Source organism: Carcharodon carcharias, chromosome 13 (assembly GCF_017639515.1).
Source record: "Carcharodon carcharias isolate sCarCar2 chromosome 13, sCarCar2.pri, whole genome shotgun sequence".
NCBI lineage: Eukaryota > Metazoa > Chordata > Chondrichthyes > Lamniformes > Lamnidae > Carcharodon > Carcharodon carcharias.
The window spans coordinates 51,835,970-51,862,037 of record NC_054479.1 but is presented as its reverse complement, the minus strand read 5'-3'; the positions used below and the strand labels follow the sequence as shown (position 1 = coordinate 51,862,037).

The window sequence follows — 26,068 nt, the reverse complement described above, 5'->3', positions numbered from 1 at the left end:
GGGAAAGGATGGAGGGAGAGGAGGATGGAGGGAGAGGGAGAGGATAGGAGTGAGCATAGAAAGAGTGGGATGGGGTGAGAATGAAGCCAGAGGGCCGAAGTGTGAATGAAGGAAGTATGAATGGTAAAAAAAAGATGGGGTTGAGAATGGTTGGAAATTCAGAGAAAGCTTGAATGTTTTTTTTTGAAGGCTAGGGGCTTGAAATGTCTGTGTTATGGGATCTGGCTACCCTCAGCAGCTCTTAACTCTGAACAAAGGCAACTCCATCCAAACTTTGGAAACTCTTCAACATCTGAGGAATTTCCTCTAATGGCTTGCTGACAATCCTGAACAAGATTTAAAAAGTTCCTTACCCCTAGACTGCAACCTCTTTCTCTCACTTGCTTATTCTCATGCCTTCCTATTTCCCGTTAATTTTGTCTACGAACTTTTCTTTTTTACTTCTGAGCTCCAAATAGTGCTCTGCGTCCCCCTCGAGTTGGAACCCAAACTTACCTCATTGTCCCCTCCTACAACTTTCTTTCCCAGGAACTCTGAATTAATGAACTACCTCCATCCATCTCTGAATTGCCTCTTCTTACAATCCTCAGGCTATTCACAACACAGTTTGGTATCAGACTCACTGATATGCACACCTGATATGAGCATTTGAATTTTTAACTGCTCAATTGTTACTTCCTGATGTACCTCAATCCACATTTTATTGATTTTAGTCATACTGGGCAGGATCATCCGGCCCCATTGGTGGCGGGCATCATGCCATGTTGGGGGGTGGGGGGAGGCAGGTGGGGGTTGACAATATGGAGAGAAAGCCATAAGTTGGTCTCACACCAGCCTGAAAGCACAGCGGGATCATCTGATGGTGTTCACCATGGCAGAACGCGAATCCTGTTGGAGGCTGGTGCGAACCCAATTTGCATTCGGGTAATGGAATGCAAGGTAAGACCTGACCTGAATCGTTCCCCCATGCCAGATTTACCATTATGCTGGCGGGAAAACATTCTGGTCCAGAACACATCTGGACAAGTGTGACGTGCAGAAGTTGGGACTCACTGTTACAGCCTTGCTCAGATCACGGACATCCAAGGAGAAGAAGATACTGGAGCCCGACAGCTACCGGACCCTGGAGGAACACGCACACTGCATGCTGGGAGGATTCTCATGGACATGGTTCTGCTGTGAAGCAGCTCGTGGAAGAAGGGAGGTCTCTGTTGATGCTTCGGTCCTGCTTTGGAACATCATGGTCTTGGCCATGGGCTGCTATGCATGATTGGAGAGGGGGGTGGAGAGGAAGGTCTAGGTTGTGAGTGGGAATGGAAGGTGTACTGGGAGGGGTTGGGAGGGCAAAGTCTAGGTGTGAGTGCGAGAGGAAGGTCTAGATGTGACTGGGAGAGGAAGGCATATTGGTGGGGGGGGGGCAATGAAGGTGTTGGGGGGGTGAGGTTATGAGAGGGGAAGAGGGAGTACGGGGGGAGGAGGGCATAACGGGAGAATGCAGCAAGTGGGGAGGTGGCTGTAAGGGGAGGAGAAGGGAGTAAGGGTGGAGAAGGGAGTAAGGATGGAGAAAGGAGTAAGGCGGGAGATGTCCAGGTGAATGTACAAGGGAGGAGTCTGTGGTGTCAATGATTGCCTTCTGGGGAACAAATTGAGGATGGGTGTGGTAGAAGGGGATGGTGAGTATGAGACTCAGCAGAGGGACCCAGTGGGGTGGGAGGTTGAAGGTGCATCGGTAGTGGTAGAAGTGACAGCGAGGATGGTTGGTGGGGACTTGGAAGCAGACACAGACCCTGGGGGTGGGAAGGAGGAGGTCAGGGAGGTCAATGTGGATGGCGATGGTATTCTCAGGAAGGAAGGGAATATGCACGTTCACCTGGACATCCTAGAAAGACAAGCTTCCTGTTGGGAGGTGACATTGGGGAGGTGGAAGGTGATGCTGGGCGTTTGACAATGATGGGGGAAGGGACATGGGTGACTGGGGGAGGGGAAAGGACGGGGGAGCTGACAATGTACTTGACCATGGCCATTGCTGTCAAAATAGCAAGTGAGTGGAGCCTTGTGTTGGGTGGGCACAGGTGCTGCATGGGAGTGTGATCAGTGCAGGTCAGCTCAGGTCAGCTCAGATGGACAACTGAAGGAGAACCACAGCAGGCAGCATTGAAAATGCTCAGGACAGTAAGATGAGTGTGATGGATGAAGGCTCTGCATGTGTGGGAGAGTGCTTGCACGAGACTTTGAAGTGCCCTGCCACACGCACTTCTCCCTCATGGTCCAGCTGCATGCAGCTGAACTGCTAGTGGGGGAGGGGATGCAGTGGGAGGACTCACAAAGCCTGGCAATGAAGCTGAAAGACAACATACACATTATTCAGTGAAAGTGAATATATTTTCTGATTATAAACTGACAATATAAACTCACCTGTACAACCACTTGTGATCAGAATTTCTTAACTTTTCTAAGCCTATCACTTCTTCTAGGTGCTGCCCTGTAATCCGCAGCAGGGTGGAGACAGCCAGCGTAATGTTTGGCCCTGTTGCCTCTGATGACATGCATCCTCTGAAAAGCCAAGGCTTTGAGAGCCCCGGCTTGCTTTCACTGTCCTCCTGTGGGCCAGCTATTCCCTCCATGGTGACAGAGGACGAGGTTGAGGGGCTCACAGGCAAATGGGACTCAGAGGAAGCAGATAGCCTCTGAGATTCTTGAGTGGATGATCCAGGGGTGTCCAGCAGCCACTCCTCTTCCCTTTGGGTGCCCAAGGGCCCTGTTCTGACTCCTTGAAGGGAAGGAGCACCTGGAGGGATGTCGAGGTGCCCTGTTTCCTCCTCGTGCTGCCACTGCAGGAACTCAACCATGGCTACCACGATGGAGTGCAGGTCTGCACACACCTCCGCATTTTGCTGGACCAGGGTCTCAATGACGTCTGCCATCCTTTCCAAGGAGAGCTCCATGCATGCACATGTGGGCACCACTTCATCAGAGAGCAGGCGGACAGACTCCCCCAATTCACGTGCTACACTGCTGAGGGCTTCCAACAGCTCTATGTACCCTGCCTTCTGCTGACTCTTCATGATGAGCTGGAAGGCCGAATCCACAGGCTCGTCTTCTGCCTCGGACCTCACAGATGCCTATTCCAAGGAGCTCGGCTGAACCTGTCTCTTCCTGCTGCGGACACATGTCTGTGCAGTGACTGCCAGATTGTGAACCTAAGCTTGCTCTAGATCTAGGTCCCACCAAAGTGTGTGTCTCTGTGCTGGTGCAGGGTATAGGTAAGCGCTGTGATGGGTCTTCCAGGCTACTTGCTTCCAACTTTTCAATGGAGGAGATGTCCTCTTCGCTGGAGGTGAAGACCTACATAGAGCGAAGGGACTGGCTGGCTTAGGGCGTCGGTCGCTTGGCAGAGATCCCTGTGAACCAAAGTAGAGATAATTAGTGCATGACAGCAGAGTCAAAAAGCAGGAGAGAGAGCACTCACAGTTGTGTTGAGAGAGGGATGATGTGGTTCAGGATCCTCACGTGGGTGTTTACCACTGACCTCACCATCACCACAGGCACAGTCCACATCCTCACCAGTCAGCACGATGGCACACTCCTCAAAGTGAACGAGGGGCCTAATGTGGGCCATACCACCACCACCACCCCCCCCCGGTCTGGGACCTCTTCCTGCTGTTGTGAGCCAGCTTCTCTTGCATGAAAACAGATGGAGAGAGTGTGGGCAGGACACATGGCACTGTGGGGAATGTTTGTGTGGTGAGTGGAGCCATGGACAGGATGAGAATGTGAGCTCGAGCGGATATGAGCCTGATGGAGACGTGAGGGTGTGTGTGAGTTAGTGGTGTTGTCTCTTGAGGTGTGAGATCCCTATAAATGTGTGATGAGTTTGGGAGTGTGTGAGTTGAGAGTGATGAGGTGGTTGACTTACCCTGGTGGAATGGATGAGAGCATTCATCCTCTTCCTGCACTGGATGGCTGACCTCCTCTGTCCTCTGGTGGTGCTGACTGCCACTGCCTCCCAGGCCAGATTGGTGGCTCTGGTGGACCTCCTGTGGCCAAATAGGAGTAGAGGGCATTGTGGTGGCCTTCCACTGCTTCCAGCAGGCACCCCAGAGAGGTGTCATTAAATTTGAGGGCTACTGTCTTCCTTGCTTTTGGGGTTATCTGCCACCTGGAGCAATCCTGGTCTGTAGACATGAAGTCAGCTGCACTCTGGTGCGCACTAAATATGGCGCCCGGAGTGAGGAAGCACTGAGGTCACGGCATGGTGGGCAAATCTAAGCCTACCCGCCAGTGATCCTGAGTGTTTCCCGTGAATGCATTATTAAAGAGGTGGGACATGCTGGGAAGAGGACAATACAGCGTGAAAATCTGCCATTGAGTCCAGCTTGTAAAAAGTCTTTTTTCATACTCACTCCCTCACTTAGTGCAAATCTGGGATGATTCCATCCATTGATTACAATGGCTTTCTGAATTTTTGAAAAGGTAACACTTCATTGAAACCCCATAGACAAGAATATTATATAAAAACTGTTTGTGCTCAGTGTCCATTGAATTGTTGGACAATGATTAGACAGGTTGTAAGGGGTACATTTGCAAAGTGTTCATTTCACTTTGGATGCTGGGTTGGATTGGTTGATATTGATTGGTTGCCACTTGACACCCTACCCAATTTTCCTTTCTGTTGAAGTCAATGGGAATTAAAATGCGAGAGCTGAAAATCACACTGCCAACTCATTATTGATCATTTTTAACCTTCAGTTTATGCAAATCTTGACCCAGATGTACCATTTCTTGGCAGTGAATAGTCTAATTGTTGGGATTTAACCCTAACATTCCCCCTGTAGTTCGTACCTTCCAAGCTTTATGGCCATGGGTCCAGCAATAAGCGACCCAACCAATCCTCCAATAGCATAAGCGACCACAATAAAACTCCAGAGCAGTGTGATGGCCCAGCTCTCCAGGTGCATGCCATAGCGCTCAGTCCAGGTCTCATTCAAAAAGTTTTGGATGAACTGTCATTTTGAGTATAAAAAAAAATATTGATTTAGTTTTAATTTTGCCTTTACGGAAACAATTGGCCTTTTCAAGTTGACCATTGGTCTAGACTTACAATTGTTGGTGCATTGATGATCGTCAGGTTAAACCCATATTGGAAGGTGCCACCAATAGAGGCAGCGAAGATAGACAGGAGGAGACATCTGATCTGCAGCTACAAGGGTACAAAGGAAATAGAAATGATTATTTTCCAGCAAGGGGCTTACTGATATCGAAAGAAAAAAAAGCCTGCACACACATTGGATATTTCACATTCTCACAGTATCCCAAAGTGCTTCAGAGCCATTTTTTGAAGGGTAGTTATTATTTTAATGCAGGCAAATATGGCAGCCAGTTTGTACACTGCACTGTGGTTTATTAACGATAAGTATCATTTGTCAATTTTGGACAAATGTTTATTTGTTTTTTGGTTGTTACATTATTTTGACTGACTTCTTTGGTGCTGATCATGCTTGATTTTTTTTTTCATTGCAAGGAACTTATTTTAAACTTTGCTTATTTTAACAGTCTATCTTCGAGCTGCTATTTTGCTTGCAAAAACCAAAATGGGCAAAATGGTAAATCCTTTGAGGCAGAAAGGGTGTACGGTGGAGGGTAGGAATAAATTGCAGCCCTAGATTTGAAGGAGGAAGAAAATTTCTTGAAGGAGAAAGAAAGGCAAAATTGACCGCACCTCAAGTGTCAAATACACACATCTGTTTCCACCCCATGTTCTACATACTTGGCCAAGTAATCCCTTCTAGTTATCTCAGAGGAATATTGTCTTGCTGGAGAGTCTTTCACATTGCAATGCAGTTGCTCAGAAACAGCATGAAGGTCACAATGGCATTAAGGTTTTTCAAAACTCAGCCTGTCCAAGTGACTGATAGGAAATCATCGACAATCCATCAATGCATGAAGTGAGACAAAGGGGCCACAGCCATAAATTCCACAGGGGCTCTCCCAATCTCCCACTATAACATTGATGGCAGATTGGTTTCAATACCAGGAACATCTGCATATTGATGTCCAATGTTGCTCGGAATAGCTCAGGGACCTTTAAAATTATTTTGCCAAAAAAGCCAATGTCCTGAATCGTGCTTAGCCAAAAGAGAAAAGGAATTTAAAACAGCAGCAGAGGCCATCTGACACAGTCAACCAATGCCAGCACCACACTCCCCAAGCCCCCCAAACTCCCAAACTGTCTGGCAGAGGCTGTGAGGGAGAGTCTGCTTGGCAAATGTGTGTTACCCTTAGTTCAGAAAACTGGTGCCAGATTGGCAGCGTCGGCAAGGAAATGGCATTAATGGCTATTTTCAGCTCGAGTTACAATGGGAACTGAGGAGAGCTTCTGTGGAATTCTGGGGTCAATACAATTGTTACTTTTCCCGTGATAAGGAGTCAACAACTCAACAGAGCACCCCACATTTCCCAGATACCGAGGTTCCTAAGAGGGTATAAATACCCATGTACTGAACAGACTGTTAAACCGACAGGCTAAGTATATTTCAGGCCATTGCAGGTGTTGCCCTGAAGTGACAAGCAGTACAAACCTCCTTGCAGCCATCTTGTACAGGAGCATGTATATTTTGCTGGGCATTGATTGCCACACCAACACAGATTCCATTTCATGCATTCTTTTATCTTGCCTGGTACTTTGTTATTGCCCTCATTTGCAGCCACTTACCTTAAGTACACATATTCTTTTAAATTTGAGTTGCTGGCCAGATTACCCATTGCCCATTTTAGGTGTGTTACCAGCACAAGGTGTTTAGAGAGGGTTTTAAACTGAATAGTAGGGGCAAGGGATCAAATTTGGGAAAATGTAGTAAACCAAAGAGTTGAGACAAGGCAAGAGAGAAATATATTAATATGGGAAATGATAAACAGACCATGACAGGAAGGGACAGAGAGTAAATCAGCAGATAAGGTTAGACGCTACAAAAATAATAAAAGGACAAGACTAAAGGCTCTGTATCTAAACACATATAGCATTTGAAACAAAACAGATGAACTGATAGCACAAATAGAAATAAATAAGTACAATCTGAAAGCCATTGCAGACACAGTGCTACAGGATGGCATAGATTGGGAAGGGGAACTGGTGGATGTACTGTACTTAGATTTCCAGAAGGCATTTGACAAAGCATCACATCAAAGGTTATTGTAGTAAATAAAAGCTCATGATGTAGAGGGTAACATATTTGCCTGAATAAAAGATTGGCTAGCTAACAGGAAGCCAAGAGTTGGCATAAATGGGTCTTTTCCTTGTTGGCAGGATGTGACAAGTGGTGTGCCACAGGGATCAGTGCTGGGGCCTCAGTTTTTTACAGTTTATATAAATGGCTTGAATGAAATGACCAAAGGAATGGTTGTTAAATTTGCTGACGACACAAAGATAGGCAGAAAAGTAAATTGTGAAGAAGACACAAGGAGGCTACAAAGTAACGTAGATAGGTTAAGTGAGTGGGCAAAGATCTGGCAAATGTGAAATTGTTCATTTTGGCAGGAAGAATAAAAAAGAAACTTGTTATCTAAATGGTGAGAGATTGCAGAGCTCTCAGACTTAGAAGGATCTGGGTGTCCTAGTGTATGAATCACAAAAGGCTAGTATGCAAGTACAGCAAGTAATTAGGAAAGCTAATAGAATGTAATCATTTATTGTTTGGGGAATTGATTACAAAAGTAGGGAGGTTATGCTTCATTTATACAGAGCACTAGTGAGACCACATCTGGAGTACTGTGTACAGTATTGGTCACTGGATTTAAGGAAAGATGTAAATGCTTTGGAAGCAGTTCAGAGAAGATTTACTAGACTAATACCAGGAATGGGCAGGCTGCCTTATGAGGAAAGGTTGGACAGGTAAGACTTGTTGTATCCACCAGAATTTAGAAGAGTAAGAGGTGACTTGATTGAAACCTTTATAATCCTTAGGGGTCTTGACAGGGTGGATGTAGAGAGTATATTTCCTCTTGTGGTAGCATCCAGAACTATGGGTTACTGTTTAAAAATAAGGGGTCACTCTTTTAAGACAGATGAGGGGATTTTTTTTCTCTCAGATGGTAGTGAGTCTTTGGAACTCATTTCCTCGAAAGGAGGTAGAAGCAGAGCCTTTGAATATTTTTAAGGCAGAGCTAGATAGATTCTTGATTAACAAGGGGGCGAAAGGTTATTGGGGTAGACAGGAATGTGAGTTGAGGTTACAATCAGATCAGCCATGATCTTATTGAATGGCAGAGGAGGCTCGAGGGGCCAAGTGGCCTATACCTGTTCCTAATTCGTATGTTCGTTCATATGTATGTTCATATGTCCGAATGAGAGTGTATGCTAATTATTAAATTAAACTAATCTCATAAATGTGGGGACAATGATCTCAGCAAATCCATCCTTATGGGTCTAGGTTGACCCAGAAAGCATGCAACTCCCAGCTCAGAGTTTGCTGGGATCACAAAACTAGGTTTAAGAGGCCAGACATGAGAAGCAATGGCTCAGTAACTATTGAGACCATTATCATCTCCTTCCTGTCAAATCACAGTATCAAAGACCACACCTCAGGTAGTAAGTTGCTACTATTTCTCTCAGCTAACCTAATCTTGGCCGAAACCTAACAAAACAAAACAAGCTGATCCAATAACAACAAGTTGCATTTAAATAGTGCCTTCACAGAATCACAGAATCACACAGTGCAGAAGAGGCCCTTCAGCCCATCGAGTATGCACCGACACGTGAGAAACACCTGACCTACCTACTTAATCCCATTTACCAGCACTTGGCCCATAGCCTTGAATGTTATGAAGTGCCAAGTGCTCAATGTAAAAAAAGCCCCAGCATTTCCAATAATAACCTGTTCTTGCTTTAGATTTACAGAATCTCTGGTTTTCAGATTGTTCAGGGAGGTGAGAGTGACTGTCCTTGATCAGGACAGCATTTGACCAAGGAGCCCTAGCAAACTTGAAGTCAATAGGAATTGGGGGTAAATACATCACTGGATGGATTTGTTCCTAGCACAGAGAAAGATGATTGTGGTTGTTGGAAGGCAACCATCTCAGCCTTAGGATATCACTGCAGGAGTTGCTCAGGGTAATGTCTTAGGCCCAACCATCTTCAGCTGCTTCATCAGTGACATTCTTGTCAACATGAGGTCAGAAGTGGGGATGCTCACTGATGATGGCACAGTGTTCGGTACCATTTGCAACTCCTGAGATAATGGAGCCATTCATGCCTGCATGAAGTGAGATCTAGACGACACTCAGGCTTGGGCTGATACGTGGCAAGTAACATTCCCATCAGGCAGGTTCCAGGCAATGACAATTTCCAATAAAAGAAAGAAAGATTTGCATTTATATGCCGCTGTTCACAACCACAGACTATCCCAAAGTACTTTAGTCAATGAAGTACTTAGAAAGTGTAGTTACTGTGGCAGCCAATTTGCACACAGCAAGCTCCCACAAACAACAAATGCCCAAAAATCTGATGCTGACTGAGAGTTAAATATTGACTAATACACCAGGGATTAACATGCCTGCTCTTCATCAAAATAATACCAAGGGATCTTTTACATCCACCTGAGAAGGCAGGCAATGCCTCGGTTTGACATCTCATTCAAAGGCCAGCACCTCCAATGGGGCAGCATTCTTCAGTACCAGTAATAGAAATTTGATTTTTGTGCTGAAGTCCAATGGGGCTGGATTTTACACTTCCCTGCCAGCGGATTTGAAGGTGGGGCACTTATAAAACCCAGTGGGTGACCTCTCCACCACCTACCACCTAGCCCCAACCTGAATGAAATTTTACAGGGAGGCATTAGGTGGCTCACCCACACTTGGGCCTACTGAGGCCCTTAAGTGGCTAATTAGTGGAAACTTAAGGACCTCATTCCACCCCCGCCACTATTCTACCCACGGCAGACGGAGGCCTATGCCACATGGAAATTCCGGCACCTTTAGCTGCACAGAGGTGGTGGAACCTCCTTTGCAGGTCCCCTGTGACCACCAGAGACTCTCTCTCAACCTTCAAGATCACACTTCCCTCTTTACTCGCACCCCATGGCCTCTCGAACCCAGCCGCCCACCCACCTCACACCTCTCACCAGAGCCTGCCAGCCTGACGCTGGCAAAATTCCACCCCCCCCACACTTACTTTGGTGTCCGGTTAAGTGATGATCTGCATTGGGGATTGCCAAGCAGGAGCAGTGGCCACTGCTGGGAGAGAGCTGCTGGCCATCAGATTGGCTGGCAGCTCTCAAAGGCAGGGATTCCTGCCCTGAGATGACGAACTCCTGCCTCCAGCCTATTAATGTCCAATTGGCTATTAAATGACAGGAGGACAGCCATTTTTTTCTGGGCAGACTCTCCAAAAACTTTTCAGCTGACGGAGCAGGGACCATGGTGCCCCATAAAATCCAGCCCATGAAGTGGGACTTGAACTCACAACCTACTGACTGAGGTGAGAGTGCTACCAATTCACCCAAAGCTGAAAAGAGAGTCCAAGCATCTCCCCTTGACATTCAATGACATTACAATCCCCAACCATTAAAAATCCCGGGGGTTATCGTCGACCAAAAACTTAACTGGACCAGCCACGTATAAACTGTTGCTACCAGAACTGTTCAAAGGCTGGGTATTGTTATGATCTCTGTGGAGACTGTTAGTGATTAAAGAAAAATTCAAATACCCAGTGGTTAACTGAAAGAGCTATGCCACAAGATTTCCCAATTTTAAACTAAAACAAACTTTACTGTCTAAAAAGAATTAAAGCAAGCACTACCAATTTAACACTATGCTATGAATATAGTTCTATTTTTTGTTCTGCCCAAGAGTTCCCTTACACTTTACAAGAATCTTGTTGGTACATTCACTTCTTCTGGGACCAACCCAAGGTCTGCCACTAACTCAGAAATTCACTTTGGTTTCTCCTCAGTGTTCCAGATAGTCTCTAATGTATGAGGTTTCTTGGGATCCCTCCACTAGCATCTGGCTAGGCGATCCTCAGGCTATCCTTCAAGACCTCAAGACTGGACTCCCCAGCTCAAACATGGGCCTCACTGCCTTTTTGCTTAGGGATGTGAACATCAGGAACACACCTGGTTCCTCATGGTCTCCATGCTCTTTGTCCTGGCTTTGGACAGAAGCAGACTGCTTTCTCCATGTCTGTTCCCAAGCTAACTGCCTTTCACTTTGAGGGTTACTGTAGATTTCTTCCCCAAGCTCTAAGCTAGGCAAACTTCCAGCCCCTTTTCCTTCCATGAACTATGTCTTCAAATGGAGTGCAAGCTCCCACCCACATCCATTTGGTGAACTTAGCATCTTCTCTGCTCAATTTCTTTTCCCCCGGACTTTCAGTGAGCTGCAATCTACATAAGAATAGAGTTACAACTGTCTCTGCCTATGACATTCCTGGGTTCATAGGCTTCCCCTATCCCCTTCCCCACTGCAACAAGGAAATGGGTTTCAGGAGATTCATAGGCTTCAATTTTACCCTCGGGGTGCGCCCGAGTCGGCACAGCCAGAAGCGGATGTAATACTTGCTCCCAACCAAGCTTGCGCTGTGAACGTGATCTTACGCAGGGTGGCCAATTAAGGCCCAGTGTGAAACACAACTGCCGCATATGTCCTCCATGCGCGGAGGCAGGAACGCATTGGGTGCCAGGTCCAACGGGCACCCAGCAAGGTATTTGAAAAACAGAAGAGGCAGCTCCCTGAAGGCTGCCAGGAGTTGTGGGGGAGGCTGAGGGACCTGTCGGGAGGCTGCTCAAGAAGTGTCCTGGTATACAGACATGGCCTCAGCATCTGGAAGTCATGGAATGCAGGAGGGCAACTTGGGCGGGCACACTGTAGCCACACCCCCCCCCCATTAGTGGGCACGATGTGGTGTGCTGCATGTGGCTTCAGTGCCACAAGAGATTCAATGATCTGCTGCGATCAGCAAGGGTAAGTGCAGAAATGGAATGGACCAGTGAGAGAACTTTAGTCAGGTGCCCGTTGCTTGGAATGTTCAACTGTCTAAGAGTATGTCTGCCAAATGGCACTGAAACCTGCCCTGCAAGGTTGGGATGTCAGCACAACTGGCCTCAGTGCATTGAAGGGTGAGATGTGCCACAGTGACATGGTCTGCCTGATGCCCAGGTGGGAACCAGGAAAGAACCTTCAAGGAGATGGAACAATAATGAGGCTATTTTTCCGTCGGGGAAGAGTAGTCATAATGCTGTGGAGTGCTGCAGGACAGGTGCAGGAGTGCCAAATCTGTACTTCCTCACTAAGCATGAGAGTGATGTACCGGAGCTTGAATGCCATGGGCCCGCTCACTCCACCGGTCATGGTGAGGTGGGGGTCTCAGATGAAGGTAAGAGTGCAGGTGACAGATGTGTGAGTGGTGGGCACTGGAAACATAATGGGCTCCTCTCATCAGAAACTGAACTGTCATAGCCAGAGAGCCCATTGAAGCTCCAATGCAGGTGACACCATGCAGCAGGTCTCCACTGTCTCCTCAGCCCGCCTAGCAGGCAAAGTGACTTTGATGATTGAAGGTATTGATCATTTGCCTTCCTCCTCTCAGATGCACCATCCGCAGGAGATGCTGGCGACCATGAGGACTTCTCATTGAGCTCTGGGGAAAACAGCACACCTGCACCAGTGTCACACTGTCTCTCTGAACCAGGCACCAGCGCAGATACTCACACGTCAGTGGGCATTAGGTATTCGGCTCCCCTGGTAATGCACAGGGGTGAGAGCACACCACACTCTCTTGAGGAGCTGGCTGAGGCAGAGGGTCTCAGAGAGCTGACAGTGGGATCACAGCTGGAGACCAGGAGCATGCTACATCCGAGACAGATGATGAGACTCTGGAGTTGTCCATCAGGTGGCAGATGCTGGAAGTCCAGCGGGATGCACGGGAAGAACTGGCAGAGATCCATGAGGGTCTGCGTGCCATGGTCTCCGTCATGGAGGAGTCCATGCAGAGCATGAGTTCTGCATTGATCCTTAACACCAAGCGCACAGCCTCCTCCATTGAGAGAGTAGCGACTCTCATCAAGTGGCAGCTTCAGGAGCAGATCCAGGGATTCCTGGGGTTGCACTCGGACCTACAAACTCTCACACAGGCAGCAACCTCTGGAGGTCACTGGCAGTGTGAGAGATGGACGAGGCACCTAGTCTCCCTGCTAGGTCCCCGTCCATCAATGGTAAGCAGGGAGGTGCAAACATACCTCAGGCTGGCAGACGCGCTGCCTTTCATCTCTTTGGGCTTCTCTTAAGGTGTTCTGGATGAGGGCACCAGCTCCTCTGCCTCTCTACCAGTGTCTACTACATCTGATGATGCCGCAATGACTGAGGAGCACCCAGCAATGGGGCTGGATGCACCCTCCCAGGAGGAGCCTACTCAGGCTCCAGCGGCCAGAGGACACCCGCCATGATCATCAGGGCCACCAGGACAGAAGAGTCAGCAGCTGCCTCCAACTCCACTGTCAGCGGGGGTGGGCGCCAAGATGCAGCACCCACAAACATAAGTTGAAGCCTTGAGCACAGCACGGGCATGTCACAGGTGAAATTTTCTGCATTTTTTTTTAACTCTTGTGTGTTGGACACTTTGTTTGTTCTTTGTTTGTTCATATTAAGAACCATAAACATTTATCTTACTTAAATGGGCTGAGCTGGTTGGATGGTTTGAAAAGGTGCCAGATGCAGCACAGGCTTGTAAAAGCGTGGTGCTGGTGTTAAGTGCTGGGTTCTCATTTATTGATTGTTAGCAAAGGAAACAATGCCACTGGCTTGATGAGGCATCAATGTCTTGGATGCCTGGCTGAAGGTTCACTGGATCAAAGCATACCTGGTGTCCCTGCCTCCATGAATGTTCCTGTCCTCTGCCTTGAGGTCCTCATCCTGTGCCTCCCGAGGCTCTTCCTCTGAGCCATCACTTGAGTCATCCTCTGTGGCCTGTGGAGTTGCCTCACTTTCCTTAGCCTCCAGTGGGTCCCTGTCTTGCCAGAGCCAGGTTGTTCAGGGTGCAGCGTGTGATGACTACGAGGGAGACACGCTCTGGAAGATACTGCAAAGCTCACCTTGACCAGTCCAGACATCTGAAGACATCTTCAGAGGTCCAATGGCCCTCTCCTCTAACACCCTTGTGGAGGCATGAATCCTGTTGTATCTCTCCTTGGCCTCAGTTTTTGGGTGACGGAGTGGAGTCATCAGCCACCTCTTCAAGGGATAGCCCTAGTCAACCAGAAGCCATCCAACTACTCGTGCAGGAGCCATAAACAGCCTTGGTACCTGTGAATGCCGCAAGATGTAAGCATCGTGTGAACTCCCAGGGTAACGGGCACAAACTTGGAGAGTCTGTGTCCTGTGGTCACATGTGATCTGTGTCTAAAGATAGCATCAGTCATGAGCTTGACACAACTGTGTTCAGCTGATTGAGAAATGCCACACAGATCCCCCGCTGAGCCCTGAAAAGAACCAGGGGTGTAGAAATTGAAGGCCATTGTGACTTAGTTATGGCATGGCTGTTAGTAAATGCTGAGTTGTTCAAATCCCAAAGGGAAACTTGAAACAACAGCTGCAACTTATTTTGCAATTTGTATAAATGTTGAGATGCATGTCCTGAATTCAGTAGTAATAAGATCACCAAGTCTTATAGTTTTTTACAAAACTAGATTAAACATTTATTAATAGAAGAAATGACTTTAAATACATACATAGATCTACAAATTATTACTATGATAATTCCTAAATCCCCTACCTAATCTGACTCCCTGTTACACTTTTGTTAAGGCAATAGTAAGACACATAGGGCAGATTTTGCCATCAGTGAGCAGGGGGCGGGGCCTGCTCGCCGACGCATAAAATGATGCGGGATGACGTCGGGTGGAATCCCCGATGTCATCCTGCCCCATTTAACTTTTCAGGAAAATGGGGGCGCAGCAAAATCAGCTGCGGGCCCGCCGACATGTCAATGGCCAATTGAGGCCATTGACAGGATCATTTAATCAATTGAAGGACCTGCCCGTCCAACCTTAAGGTTGGCAGGTCGGCCAGGAGTCCCGGCGGCAAATGGAGAAAACATGAAACCTCATCCAGCGGCGGGATGAGGTTTCATGCAGGGTTTTAAAAATTTTAATAAAGTTATTCTGTAAATTATAAACATGTCCCAACTCATGTGACATTGTCACATGAGGGGGACATGTGAGGGATTTTTTTTTTCTCTATTTTTAATATTTTTCAAAGTCCAGGCGAAGCCGCTGAGGCTGCACTTAGCCTCAGGGAGATGTGCGCTCTTTCGTGCGCATGCGCAAAAGAGCACACTCTCACTTTTAGGGAGTCCCCCCACCCGCACAGGGAGCGCTTAGCGCTTCCTGGCGGATGTCATGCTGAGCGGGCCTTGGGGGGGTGAGGGGTCTGGAAGTCGGTGGGGGGTCTGGAAGTCGGTGGGTGATCAGGGTCCTGAGGTCAGGAGGGGATGTCCAGAAGTCAGGGGGTGGGGGTGGTCCGGTGGCCGGGTGTTCCAGAGGTCAGAAGGTGGTCCGTGGGTGGGGGCTTCTGGAGGTTGGAAGGGGGTCCGAAGTGTTTCGGAGGTCGGAGGGTTGCTGGGGGGTCTTAATTCTTCTAAATTTTTCTGGGTAACTATTGGTATAATCCCTGCAGAACTATCTGAAGTTTGTGATTTAAATTACATTTCTGGATGGTTCCCAGCACAGCACAGTTGTCCAGAGGAAATTAGCGCTCCTAGGCAATTGCCATGTAAACCCATGCCTGGGGACTTGCCAGAAGGATTCACCAGAGCACCTTTCGGGTACCCCCCAGATCTGACACTGGGGAGCATGGAAGTTGCGGGCCATCATGTATAGCTACATCTGTCCTCCCCAACATATTTCTACAAATAGCTTTGTGTGACTGCAATAGCTTTTCCAAATCACTTTTGACACTTGTCTGGAAGTTAATTCATTATTACATTTACATTTTCAAGTACCCCCTCATTATTAAATTTGCTTGGAGGAAAATCAATTTCAGAGTCCTGTATCTCTACTTCTTTCTCATTATCTATGACCACTAACACTTCCTTTTGGTACTCTTCCCTGTCAAAACATGTTTTAAGCATATTTATTTGACACACCCTCTGCTTCTTTCTTCTATCTGGAGTATTTATTAAATAATTTACTTTATTAATTTCTTTTCAATCCTGTAAGGCCCACTAAACTTTGCCTTTAATGAGTCACCCAGTACTAGTAATAGAACTAGCACTTTCTCTTCAGCAGCAAAATTCCGAGCTATAGCTTTCCTGTCTGCTTTCACTTCCATCACTTGCTGTGAAATCTTTAACTGTTCCCTAGCCAACTCATATGCTCGATCCAATCTTTCTCTGAAGTTTGATATGTAATCCAGTAGAGTAGTTTCTGAATTTTGACCCACCAATCAGTTTTGGTGGTCCCCTTACCTCATGACCGTAAACTAGTTCAAAAGGAATAAACCAGTCAATGCATTAGGAGCGTCCTTAATAGCAAATAGCAAGAATGGAATTCCTGTATCCTAATTCTGTTGATAATCCTGACTGTACGCTCTCATCATAGTTTTAAGAGTTGGATGCCATCTTTCCAAAGTCCCTTGTAACTCAGGATGATAAACTGTTGACTTAAACTGTTTTATCCCCAAACTGTTCATTACTTCCTTAAATAATTGTGACACAAAATTTGAACCCTGATCAGGTTGTACTTGCAAATCCGTTTTTTGTACTAACCGCTAACCTCCACTAACCTCCTTGAGTTAAACACTTCAGCTGAATTGTCCTCTGCCCCGTCATCCTGAACAATGTTATCAAACACTGTGCCAGCTAATTGTACTTCAATGCCTTCTTCCTGCCTTTGAACTGCCTGTCCTTACTGTTTTTCTTGTTTCAAACTATGAGCCTGTGGTTTTGATACTGCACAATCTGCAGGCTGCTCAACTACCATAGGCATCACCCACATTTGTGATCCAGCTATATCATTACCTAAAATAAATTGAATCCCTGCAATGGGCAATTTTTCCACTATTCAACAGTCACTCGCCTGTTGTCCCCTTACTCTCTCAATTTACCTTTCACAAGGGAATAGGTTTAGCATCCCCATGAACCCCACTTATTATCACATGTTCCTGCAACACTCCCTCTGAACAACAAACATCACTATCCCACAAGATTAAGGATTGACAACTCTGTGTCTCTTAAAATGTTAACATCTTTACCTACTCCACCCTATACACATGGAAAGATTTTCCCTTCACATACAAAACCTCTAAACATTTCTGCGACCTGCTCTGCTGAATTCTCTTGGGTAAATTGTGAACACATTCCCACTTCTTTACCTATCACTGATTCTCCTGTTTTACCTGTACACAAACCATTGCTTTTGCCTGTGCCTGAACCTCAGAACCCACAGTACTCTTACTTCTAGCGCTTTTCTGTACCACTATAATTCCAACAGAATCGTCAGTGAGGTATATCCTTACCTGTTATTCCTTCTGGAGTTACAGAAAATGATGAATGGACAATATGAGCCGGTGATTAACTAGCTCCCACCCCTGAGGAACTAACAACCCTTCAGGGTAATTCTGATTTTTACTGATGATCTGTTTTTAGTCTACAAGGAAAGAACAATAATTCCAACAGATTTCCCTGCAATTTCCAGCACACTGACCTCATGTGTCCAATTTTATTACAATGAAAGCACCTCAATTTTCAAATGTCAATTCTACCTTCAGCACGTTCCTTTCAATTCTGAGAAAAAACTTCCTGCAAGTTTCTACCTACTCCTCTTCCCTAACTACCCACCTTCCTTTCACCTTCCCATTTTCTATCCTTTTCTGATTTGAAAGGGTGACAAAAAAAGGTTTAGCTCTATGAACTAACTCATAATCATCAGCTATATCTGCTGCTTGTCTTACAGTTTGAACCCTCTGTTCCTCCACATGAGTTCGCACTACTAAAGGAATTGAATCTTTAAATTCTTCCAAAAGAATTATTTCTCTAAGAGCTGCATATGTTATCTCCATCTTTAATGCCTGTATGCACGGGTCCAAATTACTTTGTTTTACTCTTTCAAACTCAATATAAGTTTGTCCAGGCTGTTTTCTCATATTCCTAAATTTCTGCCTGTATGCTTCAGGAACCAATTCATATGTGCTCAAAATAGCCTTTTTTACCACATCATAGTTCACAGACATTTCTTCTGACAGTGAAGCATAAACCTCATGTGCTCTACCCACCAACCTGGATTGTTACAACAATGTCCAGTTTTCTTGTGGCCATTTCATCTGTTTAGCCATCTTCTCAAATGAAGTAAAGAATATTTCAACATCCTTTTCCTCAAACTTTGGAAGAGCTTGTACAAATTTAACCATCTCCCACTGGGTTCTGGTCTAGAAATGAGCCTTCTTCACCTACTGGAATCTTTTTTAACTGCCTGCATTTTAAGCTGGAACTCTCTCTCTTTTTTTCTCTTTCCATCTTTTCTAACTTCACCATTTCTAATTCCCTTTCTTGTTTTCTTTCTCTCTCCTGCCTTTCTACTTGGTCCTTTTGAAATGCTCTTCCTTTTTCTTTTTCTTCTGAATCTAAGTGAAGTTTTTTTCATTTCCTTTGCTTGTTCAAAGTCAAGCCTCTTCATGTCTAACTAAAGTCTACCTTCAGCTGTGACTTACTAGAGTCAAGCATCACCTCCAACTTTAAATACTGTGTTATACATTCAATTATATCTGCTTTCTTCACCCCTGAGGGTAACCCCAATTGTAATTTATCCACCTATTCCAGTAACTTAACTTTAGTTCCCTTTTGCAAACCATCCAAAGTTATAATGTCAACTCCCAGTCAATTCTGAGCAACTGCCAAAACCATATTGCAGTCTCACTACTTCAAACAAACCTCACACCAACTCCTGAATTCAAAGTTCTTCTCATACTCATAACCTTAAGATTTACCAAACCAATCAAGGAATTTCAAATACATCACGCAAAGAGCCCCCAATTTTTGTTATGGCACAGCTGATGGTAAATGCTCTGTTGTTCAAATCCCAAAGGGAAACTTGAAACAACTGCCACAACCTGTTTTGCAATTTGTATAAATATTGCCCAGAATTCAGTAGAAATAAGACCACCAAGTCTTACAGGTTTTTACAAAACTAGATTAAACACTTATTAATAGAAGAAATGACTCTAAATACATATATAGATCTACAAAGTGCTACTATGATAACTTCTAAATCCCCTGCTTAATCTGACTCCCAGTTACACTTTCATTAAGGCAACAGTGAGACACATTAGGCAGAAATTTTCACTCGGCGGGCATGCGCCTGACCCTCTCGAGCGGTGAAATGAAGCGCATTGACATCAGCTGAGTGTGGCGACGTCAACATGCAGTCGCGCGATAGTTCAGATGGTGGGAATGCCACACCCGCCGACAATTAAAAGACCTGTTGAGGCTAATAAGTAATCAATTAACTTAAATTTTTCATTGCCCGTCCAACCTAATGGTTGACAGGCAGGCAAAAAGGCCAAGCTGCCTTTGCATTTTTTTGGAAACCTCATCCACGGGCAAGACAAGGTTTCCAAAAGCAAATAAATATATAATTAAAGTTTTAAACTTGAATTAATAACGTGTTCCTGCTCACGTGACAGAGTAACAAGTGGGGACATGTTTTATTACATTTTTATTTTCTTCATTTTCTTTTTTCAGCAATGCTTCATCTCCCTGAGGCAGAGAAACTATGAAGCACTCACTCAGTGCAAGCACGGAATTTGCGCTCGGCCTGCTCGCCCTTCCCTCTCCCCACCACACCCCCTGTGCTGAGCGCTGCTGCTCGCTTACCACGCTGGGCGGGCCTTAACTGACTCGCCAGCATGAAATCGTGGCCCGGTCCCAATTATGGTTGGCAGTCGGCTTCTCGACTGCCCCCGCTGAACGCACCCATCAAGGGCAAATTTCTGCCCATAGATTTTAAAATACTCAGGCAAAATGAACGATACCCTGAACAGTAGGATTCAACGTGAGTTCTCTTAGCTTCAGTCCCTGGAGGCAGCAGTTTGGTACATACAGGCTGAAGGTGTTTCACACTTGTTGAATCTTAGACTGCCTTCCCTCCTTTATACATATTTTCCATTTTGAATGCAAATACACATTGGGCAGAATTTTCCCCCATAGGGGGGAAGTTTAGGAGCAGGCGTGTGGAGCTGCTCCTCCGATTGGCACCCCTGATCGGGGTGCGCCGCCATTTTACATGGGCAATCCAATTAAGGCCCGCGCAGCGTGACCTCCGTAAGGAAGTGCTATGCACTCCCTGTGCGGTGGGGGGGGGGGGGGAGCGGGAATCCCTGAGCCAAGAGTGCGCTCTTTCACGCATGCGCACAAAAGAGCGCACTCAACTCCCTGAGGCTAAGTGCTGCCTCAGGGAGATGGGCTCCTGTCTGAAAAAATTTTAAGAACACAAGAGATAAATTTCCCTGACATGTCCCCTCATGTGACATTGTCACATGAGTTGGGACATGTCCATTAATGACACTTTTATTAAAGATTTTAAAACCTACATGAATCCTCATCCCGCCTGTGGATGGGGTTTCATGCTTTTTTTAAGCCCGCTAGGGCTCCTGGCCTGCCCGCCAACCTTAAGGTTGGACGGGCAGGTCCATTAATTACTTTAACTACCTTGTCAATGGCCTCAATTGGCCATTGACAGGTCGGTGAGCACACAGCTGATTCTGCTGAGCCCCTGCTGACCTGAAAATTGAAATGTGGCAGGGTGATGTCAGGAGTTCCGCCCAACATCATCCCCCGTCAGCGAGCGGGCCCCGACCCCGTTCACTGACCGGGAAATCCTGGCCATTGTTTCACTATTTCTCTGGACTTTACCTTCCTGCGAATAAAACATCTCTCATTGCACTAAGTTTTACCAGTAATCTTTGGGAAAAATAAACACACTCTTTCTAAACTTGACCTGGCTGGGTGACAAATTTCACTCTCTCTTTTGAAATCAATCTAGTCTTGTTTATTTAAAAATGCAAATGTTCCCATGACACCTATGTTTCTAAACTTCCCCCATGTTTACCATGTTTACCTAACTTCTCTTCTTACATCAAAGCCTCTGCATGGCTGCCCCTAATTCAATTAAATCTCACACACACGTAGACACATCCCACTATTACTCGATTTTACAATAAATTCAAATAACATTATGGAAATTATTATATCTTCCTGACACCTTCAAAGCCACTGGCATGGGGTGTCCATCCATGCAGTTGGAGGTGATTTCCGGACCTATCATGTGACATATTGCTGTCACTGTGTACCTGGGGAGATGGAGCCTCCTGTGGCACTGAACTTCGGACATCTGGAGGTAGTTGGAGCGCTGCCTGAACACTCTTGGACGCTTGGTAGTGGCATCTTCGATGTGCCCTCCCACCTTGGCCTCCCTGCTGACCCTGCACCAACTGAGCCCGTGCCTCTCCCCTTAAAGATCTGTCCTTGGGACGCTGCCCATGCCCATCTGGCCTCTTCTCCCTCCTGCCCATCCCTTCCTCTTCAGAGTGGAATACACTATCCCTATTAGATGGGATGCAGAGGAGCAGAGCCTTGAAAATGAAGGAGTGCTGAATACTCAGGGGAACCTTCCAGGGAAGATGAGGACCTGAGATGCTGAAAGGCAAGCTGGACAATCAAACAAGATGCCTAGAAACTCTGGGACAGCTCTGTTCTCACACAGTAAAGGACTGGCAATGACGGGGAAAGTGCTGCTGCTCCCGAGGCTTTTTATCCCGTCCGTGGATCAGGAAATGATAAAAACGTGAAATTCGCCCACCTGTTCTGCCTGTGCGATGAGCTAAACATCGCAACGTAAAATTGCTGACAATTGGCTTTTTAATGGCCTTAATTGTCCCTTTAATTCTTGGCGGTTGCTGCTCCGAATCCTGCGCACAGCCGCCGACCTCAATATTGCACATGTGCGCGATGACGTCAGGACGCACGCCCAATGTCTTTTTCGGCTATTTTATGAGTGTTCAGGTCGGGTGCACGTCCAACCTCAGAATGGAAAGTTCGGGCCATAGTCTTTTGATTATGGACATAGCCACAGCTGTGATGGTCCTCAAGTGTAAATATTTGTCACCTCCCTTTCAGTATCATAATTTGAATCTTCCCTCTGATCCTTACTACTACCCAGATTTTACAGTCAGGTAGACGCCAACACAGATAACATGATCCCTCTCATTTATCCTAAATACCTAAATTTAAAGATGAAGTCCCAAACTATAGCCCTCTTACCAATCAAGAGATAGAGCCCTAAAACATAATAATCATATAAACTTCACCATTGTAACAGTATTTTGTAATGAGTAACTCAAGTCATGACTCTGCAAAGCCTTTTCACCACCGATAAGGCAAAATTCAGAATGGGATATATGCTCCACTTGTCCATCTGAGTGGGGGTCCAACAAGAAACACAACCATTCAGGACAAAGCAGACAGTTTGACTGGCACCCCATCCACCGCTGTAAACATTCACTTCTTCCAGCACCCTGGCTGCTGTGTGTACCATACACAGGATAAACTGCAGTGACTCAGCAAGGCTCCTTCGACAGCACCTCCCAAACCTGCAACTTCCAGCACTTACAAAAGCAAAAACAGTCAGCAGATGGAAACACCAATGCCTTCAAGTTCATTCTAAATCACACAGCATCCAGACTTAGAAATAGATCATCGGTGCTGAGTCAAAATTCTGGAACTCCCTAACTAAATTTACTGTGAGAGTATATTCAGCACAAAGAATGCAGTCCTGCAAGATGCCAGCACAACACTATCTCGGGGGAACTTAGGAATCAACAATAAATTATCTCATTAACAATGACACGCCTTGTGAAGGATTTTTTTTCAAAAATTGTAATGTTGCTTTGCTTAATTTTAACTTTTATCATTCGAACACCTGAATCCTTTCATTTTGTGACACAACACATTGAATATCCACAGTGAACATAATCCCTGAAAATTCAGGTTACTTGAGTTCTTTATGCCAACATGTAGCATTTTGAAGGTGAACTTACCAGAATAAACCACTATGTTATCTGAAATCTCCCTTGATCAGAACTGGGAGGTTAATTCAAAAGTTGCCAACCTTCACTCAATTTACAGATATTTAGGTCAATGTTTTTGGCTCTCCAATATTACAGCAAATTACCTAATCCAGCCCTGAGGAGAGTCTGAGTTTGCCAGGAACATTGGAGTCTATTGTCCGGAAGTAATTTTGCTGATTCAAAACTAAAAATATTGTGTAATTTTACTCTTTCAACTAAATAAAAGAACATTTAAACCCTCACCAACTTCTTCAGTGCCTGCGCCATCAGGATCCTTGAGTCTGTCAGTTACTGCAGTAAGTTACGTTGATACTTGCCAATCCATCCAGTGTTAATTAAAATGTTACGCACTCACACGTTCCAAGAACACATGACAAAAGCCCAATTAAATGATAACTTGATTGCCTATTCATTCACACACAGTTGACTCATTAATTATTTTTCACTTCCGTGCAATAACACTAAAGTTACCCATTTACAACTAGTCATTGGATTCTCACTAGTTAACTGTAGAATATTGACTGCATCTACAACCGCTGGCCCAAGGAGCTCAGGCCTATCACCTGAATTTTTCCGTTGGCGAGCAAGGGGTGGGGCCTGCTCACCGACGTGAAAATGACGCGGGATGATGTCAGGAGGAACCCCCGACAATGGCCAATTGTGGCCATTGACAGGATAATTAAAGCAATTAAGGTTGGTGGGCAGGTCAGGAGCCCCGGCGGGTTTCTGAAAAAACATGAAACCTCATCCACTGGCGGGACGAGGTTTCATGTCGGTTTTAAAAAAGTTTATTAAAGTTTTTGTGAAATTTATTAACATGTCCCATCTCGTGTGACATTGTCACGTGAGGGGGACATGTTAATGATTTTTAAATTTTTCTATTTTTAAAGTTTGAAAACCTTTCAGCGATCTCCATGCGTGTAAGAGCGCACTCTCGCATTTGGGGAATCCCCCCACCAACCACAAGGAAGCGCATTGCGCTTCCCATTGGGCTTCACACTGGGCGGGCCTTAATTGGCCCACCCACTTAAAATAGCGGCGGGTCCCACTTCTCCGGCGGGGATCAGCTCCTGGCCCGCTAGAGGTTGGGTCGGGCTTGCCCGCCCGACAGGCAAAAAATTCAGCCCAATAATCCAGGTGTGGTCTCACCAAGTCCCCGTATAATTGCAGCAAGACATTCCTGCCCTTGTGGTGACACCAGTCCAATAGCTAATGAAAGGTCTTGGGCAATTCATTTTAATGACTGAAGAATGGACAATGCTACTGGACCCCTCAGAAGGAGCTTGTGAAATGCACTGCAGAAGAATCTGGTGAGTTAAAGATTTTCACTAACATGTTCTAAATGACCTTTGCATATACTTGCCACTTCTTCCCCAGATGTGAAAGCTTGTTATTTTAATGTCATTTATTGACAGGAATCAGAGCATTTCTTTCATCTTCACTGTCAGTTATTTTTGCAAAACTCTACTGGTAACAGTAGGCAACCATCTACAAACGTTTTTAATGAGGAACTTAGGTGGAGGATCAAGTCCCCAAGGGTAAGACAGAACAGCACCAAGGTTAAAAGGAGTAGGAGAGAAAATGAGGTAAATCAATTTTCCCTACTTGAACCAGAGATGAATTATTGTTTCATAAAGACAAAAGAATAAATAGTCACTTTGCAAAAATCTATGGGTCGTTGTCCAACTGTAGTGGGGAGGATAAATATCAGCAAGGGGAAAAAAGAAACATGTAAAATTACTACCCTGGGTAACACCAAATAAGTCATGGAACAAAATTTAGCAAAATTAACAGGAAATATAGAAAAACTTTTCAAATATTTTTAACAGTGAGTTAAAATGTGCTATTCTTTAAAGATTTCTTGTCTCATCTCCTGGTTAAAACCTCTATGTTCCCAGCCCATGGGCAGGATTTTGCCCTCGGCTCAGGAGCGGCCACAAAACCGACTGCCACCCAGCATGAAACATGACACGTCACTGGCAGGGAAGGCCGCCCCATGGTGACCTGGCAGCTAGTTTAAAAAAGGCCCAGGCAGCTCAGAAAGGCTGCCAGGGGAAGACGTATGTCTGCCGTTGTGAAGATGGGCTTGAGTGCGGCTGCAAACGCCAGGCGGGAGGGCAGGTCGGGTGGGCATTCAGCCTCCCGCTTTTCAGGTGAGTGCCTCGCTGTCCTCCTGGAGGAGGTGGCTGCCAGGGGGTACAACCTTGTCCCCAGAGATGGCAGGAGAAGGAGGGCACCGTACCTCACCAAGATGGCATGGGAGGAGATGGCAACCCTGGTGAGCAGCCATGACGTGGTGTGACACACATGGGTGCAGGTGCCAGAAGCGCTTCAATGACCTGCAGCACTCAGAAACGGTGAGTGCCGTGTTGGCATGGGTCAGCTTGCAGAAGTGTTAAGATGTGGCCGCCACCCCCCACCTCCCCCCACTGCCGCGGCCCTCAGTGATGCTTGAGTCTGAGTGCCAACTGTCAGTGAAGCCAGAGCTGGCTAAGTGGGTGAGCCCTGGCTGCTTGGACTGATTGCCTTGTGGCTCGAGGGCCATAACTTGGATGTGCCCTGTGAGGTGCTTCTCAGCTGGGGTTGGCCAGGCTGCAATGGTGCTGCAGGTAGATAGTGGACAAATCAATGCTCCTCTGTTCTTCCAGGAGAAACTGAGCCACAACCATCCGAGAGGGCACGTACAGGCGGAAGCTCGCCCAACTGGCTGCTGCTGACCAGGTTTGAGCAAGATGCCCTGGACCCAGCACGCTCTGCATGCAACTGGGCATGGAGAGGCAGGGGTGCCAGATGAAGGTAAAAGCATAGTGCCCAGAGGTGAGAGTTTTGGATTGTGCAACCATTCTAATGTAGCCTCCTCATTGATGTCAGCCTTGAACCCGGAGTCCCCATTGATCATTGAAAGACGATGGCACTGTGCTGCAGATCTCCATTGTCTCACCAGGCTGCCTGGCATGCACAG

General features: G+C 46.2%; 1 protein-coding gene and 1 non-coding gene across 2 annotated transcripts in view; one reads left to right on the top strand and one right to left on the bottom strand.

Annotated features, from left to right (window-relative positions):
• Positions 1-23,448, bottom strand: part of LOC121285798 (solute carrier family 2, facilitated glucose transporter member 11-like) — a 75,230-nt gene extending 51,782 nt beyond the window's left edge. The window contains exons 1-3 of the mRNA XM_041202631.1: positions 23,350-23,448; positions 5,102-5,200; positions 4,843-5,003 (exon numbers count right to left, since the gene is read on the bottom strand). Coding sequence (XP_041058565.1) covers positions 4,843-5,003; positions 5,102-5,200; positions 23,350-23,373 — 284 coding nt within the window. The 5' untranslated portion in view covers positions 23,374-23,448. The remainder of the gene's footprint in view (positions 1-4,842; positions 5,004-5,101; positions 5,201-23,349) is intronic.
• On the top strand, positions 17,480-17,609 carry LOC121286573. The gene has a single exon (XR_005944996.1). It is a non-coding gene; the product is annotated as a U8 small nucleolar RNA (small nucleolar RNA).
• Positions 23,449-26,068: the final 2,620 nt, after the last annotated feature.